The 5,294-nt window shown below is 34.5% G+C and overlaps 1 protein-coding gene across 3 annotated transcripts; it reads right to left on the minus strand.

Annotated features, from left to right (window-relative positions):
- Positions 1–1,252: 1,252 nt before the first annotated feature.
- LOC120131891 lies at positions 1,253–3,340 on the minus strand. 3 transcript variants are annotated; one of them, XM_039148765.1, is made up of 4 exons: positions 3,240–3,283; positions 2,773–2,797; positions 1,537–2,714; positions 1,253–1,435 (listed from the first exon to the last, which is right to left on the minus strand). In XM_039148765.1, exon 3 carries the CDS (start codon positions 2,698–2,700, stop codon positions 1,573–1,575), a length of 1,128 nt encoding a protein of 375 aa, XP_039004696.1. In that variant the 5' UTR covers positions 2,701–2,714; positions 2,773–2,797; positions 3,240–3,283; the 3' UTR covers positions 1,253–1,435; positions 1,537–1,572. The 3 variants fall into 3 exon arrangements, with proteins under 3 accessions (XP_039004696.1, XP_039004694.1, XP_039004695.1); XM_039148763.1 differs by having other exon boundaries at positions 1,253–2,714; XM_039148764.1 differs by having other exon boundaries at positions 1,253–2,797; positions 3,240–3,340.
- Between the last annotated feature and the right edge of the window lie 1,954 nt (positions 3,341–5,294).

Genomic DNA, 5,294 nt, shown 5'->3' on the forward strand with positions numbered 1-5,294 from the left:
TCATTGGAACCGTTGAGGGGTTCAATGCATTCTCCATCCAAATTCGATTTGATCAGAAAATTATATATTCTCTATACGATCTGACCTAAAAAATATATATCACCGCTTGATTTTGACCTGACCCGAATTTTTAGTCTACAATTTCGACTCGACCCAACCCGACCCTATATAAAATAAGAACTTAATTAAAATAATAATATTTTAAAAAAAAGAAAAACATTATTATCCTCCGGTCAAGTTAGGTCGGAGTTATTTCATCCTCCACTCAAACCCGACCCAACCCGACCCCACTCCTTAAAAAATCCAACCCAACCCGAACTCATAAATACAAGTCTGATCAGAACCGTTAGATTTGAGTTTAACTAAAATAGTGAGTCCCGAAAGAATTAAGTAATAATGGATAAAGTCTAACAAAGCCATCCAATGATAATTTAAAGACTTCATTTTCATTATCTACAGAGAAATGACCATCCAGCTCAGTTGGTAGAGCACAAGGTTCTTAACCTTGAGGTCGTGGGATTGAGTCCCACGGAGGACATTTCATAATTCGGAGGTCTCTTACGGAAGCTGCTCTCAACCTGATGTTGGGGGTAGCCTACTATCTTACCTCCCCCTTATCCCATACATATGGGAAAAAGGGACAGCCATTTTCATTATCTACAGAATAGGAAAAAACTTGCAAGTTTCTAACATAAATTTCTTTCAACGATCACTCAATAAAATGTTTGACTTGAACTCAAGATAACTTAATGTTTTGTTATATGCAAGAAAACCATAAGAAAATAATAACAATAACAAGCCAAAATGATCGAGGCCTGCAATTCCTATAAATAAATAAAAACAAGCCAAAATGAAGTTCATTTAGCATCGCCGATCGGAATATGATAACTAAGAACGGAAAGAAAAAAATGGAGAAAAAATAACAATACGTAGACCGCATCAAGCATAGAGCTCCCAGTTCATGTTAACAACAGACCATGATCCATGCCATACCGAGGAAGACCGGTAATCCGAATAAAACCACTTAGCATTGAACCCTGGCCATTCCAGCAACAACAACTGAGGGTGTTCTCTTTTATTCAGTTAACGAATAAAAGGATTCACTAATCGTATACAAGTGACAAAGGGCATATTTTCCAACAACATTAATTAACAAGTGCACTAAAAAGGATTCACTAATCGTATACAAGTGACAAAGGGGATATTTTCCAACAACATTTTAAGCAATTCCCGCACTGCAAACAATCAGAAGTTTTGCAGAAGTAGATAACATTTACACAGACGAAATTGATGTTCTTAACATTAAAACATTGTTTCTGTGACAAATAAATTAAAGAACAAAATAGGGATAACAGGGACTTCACTTTCTACTTCAAAGTCTAACACGACTTAATAAACCTAAACACTGACCCTTAACCCCTGCTTTTATTTCCATCTGCAATGCAAAAAACACAAAGCATAAAAAAGAACAAGGACTAAAAAGTCAGCTAGAGAAACAACAGTTAATATTAAAACTGAGCACAAAAGCTTTTGTACCTGTGACAACAAGAATCATTAAACAATGAGCTCCAATCACTGCCCATTATTGGAGGACCATCTTGGTGTTCGCCACCGCAATCCACCTTGGCCTCGACGTGTTCTGTCAGCTTGTGAGCTTCGGCGCCTACCTTGGGAAACTCTATCTGATGTTGAACTGCTATTCCTCCATTGGAGAATGCCCTGTGAGGCACGGTGTCTACCTGGAAGTCTCTCTTCTGGCATAGGATTGTTGCGGTGACCAAGGAGTGGTTGATCAAATGCAGAACTATTATTCTCCCTAGTACCATGATCAGACTCTCGATCATACCTAAACCTCCTATTCCCCAATCTCCTCCTAAAATTATCATCTTCAATACCCCTAGAATCACTGATGAACTCGAGCGCAAGTGTCAAGTATGCAAGATTTATAGTTAACCAAGAACGAAAATCCTCCAGATCTGAAAGGCTTTCTCCATTACTTTCTTCCCCAGCAACTGGTTGGATTGAGCTAAGCATGTCCTCATAATCCCTTTCGCGCTCTAACCTAGTCCAATCACGCTGTCGTTCCGGATCCACTTCTGATGGCCGGACTAAAGGATGAGCAGACCTAGCATGCTTTCTAAGTTCACTATAAGTCCCACCGAAATCACATGTCTCAGAAGAACAACTCCTGACTTTGGAATTCATGAAGTGACGAGCTGATTCTACAACACTCCAGCCGTAAATGTCTCCTCGACAAAGAGGGCAAAAAAGCTTCTGCTGTATATCACTACCCGCATCGGTTTGATGATAGTGAAAAGGTGGATTCCTCCAACCAATGGAAGTAGAGGTCGGGTTTCCCAAAGGAATTTCCTGTAACACAGCAGTGGAAGGAGACGACAACGATGACTTACAAAACTGGTCAAGACAATTTGAATGGCGGTAGCTTGTATTGCACATGAAAGGGAGACAACCCTTTTCAAAGGAAGAACACCGCAAAAGTACTGCATTGTGTGGGTGTTCCATGCAAATGGGGCACCTTGCATCCTCCCACTCTTTAACATCCTCAGCTGATCCAAATCCTAATCCCAATGGATTATCCGGGTGGCATTGCTTAGCATCCCTGTCCTTAGAACTACACGGGTAAGGAGAGATCCTAGAGCGTTGAAAAGATAAGGAACCGACTCTTCTATCCTTTGGCATTTTTCTTTTTGGAACTTAAAATTGTCAGTAACAAACTAACAATTATCTTTAAAATCTGCCTCTTTTCAACACCTCAAAAGTAGCACTCTTTTAATCCCTAGTATAATAATAATAATACATTTCAAATTTATGAGATCGAAATACAATACATGTGAATAAATTAAAATCATGAATATATACATCAATTGCATCGCTTCAACCATTTCCATTTTTTTATGACATTCATTACAAATTCAGCATGAAAAAAATCAGTCAACAATAAAAATTGTAGCACATAAAAACAAAGCCAGATTATTTAAGTTATGATCATATAGGCGAGGGAAATGAAATTTCATTCAGAAACAAAGAATAAAAACCGAATATAAGTCATTAATCAAGAAAATTATTACCTCATGTCCCGGTCAAATGTCAAAAAATAAAAAGAAAACAGCACAAGTAAACCAATTATAAACCCAGATGCAATCAATGAAATCTACAGGAGCCATAGCTATTTTTCGTTAAAAATTAGATTATAGATCATGCTTAGGGTTCGAACGTACCTGAGTTTTCCGGAAACAGGAGAGTTGAACCTTTTTTGTGTGTGTGTGTTGAAGGGAGCGTTTTGATGGAAAATAAGTTAATTTAAAGAAAACAGTGCGGCAGAGAGACTTTTCTGTTTTTACATTTTATTATTTTAAGACGCAATAATAAAATGTAAAAACATATCGATATCGTCTTGTTGGGACTTGGGAGAGATACGTGAATGTACTTAAAAGTCCCAGACCAAAGATGTCCTTTTCTGGACATTTTTAGTGTTTCATTTTTCCATTTTGATTTTAAATTCCGATAAATTATATGTTTAGTATCTAAACTATCGATTTTTATCTATTTTAATGTTAAAAATTTTATTTTTTAAATTATACATAATATTTCATTTTTGTTTTATTTTAGTATTTCAAGCTAAAAATTCAACAACATTCTTTTATGGGTAAATTATATCATTCATCACTCAACTATTTTATCACTCCTATTTTTGTACTTAAGTTTAAAAATTTTCAAATTATGTACTCAACTTTCAAATTGTTCATATTTTAATCACTTTAATTTATTTTTTTAATAACTTTTATGACACAACCTTTTTAATTATTATTTTATTAATATATAATTAAAAATAAAAAAATAAATTTAAAAGTTTGGGTGATTAAATTAAGATTAATTTGAAAGTTAAATAATTAAATTAAATATTTTAAAATTTAGGGACTAAACTAGGAGTGAAAAGATAATTGAGTAATGTATGATGCAATTTACCCATAAAAAAGTATCATGTGCAAATCACCGTTAAGTTTTTAACGGCGGGATGCTAAAATGAAACAAAAAATAAGCGTTTGTTATAATTTTTAAAAAAATTAAAAGTTTAAATATTAAAACAACTCAAATTTGATAGTTTAAGTACTAAATACATAATTTACCCACAAAGTTTTGTTAGGCTTTTCCCCGGCTTTAATTTAGAAAGTTTCATTTTCCGTCCGTTTCTGGTGAAAACATCCTTTTTTTATATTATTAAAATTCGATTAACTTTCAAATTTGAGCTAAAAAATCAATTGAAAAATGAAGTTATTGATTATTTTTGTTTAAATTTTAGATATTTTCTTTATTAAATTTAAAAAATATTTTATTTTCTATTTTTTAATTTTATTTAATTAAGTTTTGATATTCTAAAAAAATTAAGACATGATCATTAGGATCAATTACCGTTAGACTTTTAATCAAGTGAATATATAGAATTTAAAGGTATAAACTATACAAATAACCATTAATATTTAAATAATTTATCGTTATTGCCACCCAGATTTCAAAGTAATAAATTGACTTGACCGAGACCTTCTAATATGTTCGAGAATGATTTTGAACCGATACAGAACAACAATATTGGCAAGAAAGTGAGTTCCGGGAAACCGTCAAAAGGGGTAGCAGAACGACGAGTCCCACCGTCGCCGCACGAGTTGCACTACACCACGACGAACAGAGCATAAGCCGAGGAAATGAAGAAGAGGGCTTACTTGACAAGGATTTTTTGATAGCGTAGACACTCAATTTTATCCGAGTCTAAAAAAATATTATATTATATATTTTATTTATTTATTTATTTATTATTATTATTATTTATTATTATTATTTTTTTGCAACCCCAACAAATTCAACCGAACATGGACTCTCTCTAAGGTGCGCACCACCCATATTCTCTGGAAATTCAGTTCTTTGCAACAGAATGGATGATTCAAGACTTGTTTTTGGGAAGGTTGCTGAAGGTGCCACCGCCTGTACGTGGAGCAGTTACGTGGGATCCAATATATAACAGATCGTGGAGCACAAAAGCAGGGGAGGCATTTCGTGGGGAAAAAATGGAGAAGAAAGCTCAAAACACTTTGCTAATCATCACCCTTTCAAAACAGTAGCTAACGGAGTCAACAAAAAATCCAAACACAGTGGAGAAAGAGCTTCTCTCAAATCTATGTTACTAAAGAACTTGATGCTGAGATTGAAACCAATGCATGATCGGCTTGTGCAACTCCATTGGTCAGCTGCAGCATGGGATTCTGGTTGGTGAAAGCATA

The sequence above is a fragment of the Hibiscus syriacus genome, unplaced genomic scaffold, assembly GCF_006381635.1.
Source record: "Hibiscus syriacus cultivar Baekdansim isolate YM2019G1 unplaced genomic scaffold, ASM638163v2 tig00110556_pilon, whole genome shotgun sequence".
NCBI lineage: Eukaryota > Viridiplantae > Streptophyta > Magnoliopsida > Malvales > Malvaceae > Hibiscus > Hibiscus syriacus.

Coding starts and splice junctions, on each gene's coding strand:
- LOC120131891 (XM_039148764.1), bottom strand. CDS start 2,700: ATGCCAAAGGATAGAAGAGTCGGTTCCTTATCTTTTCAACGCTCTAGG.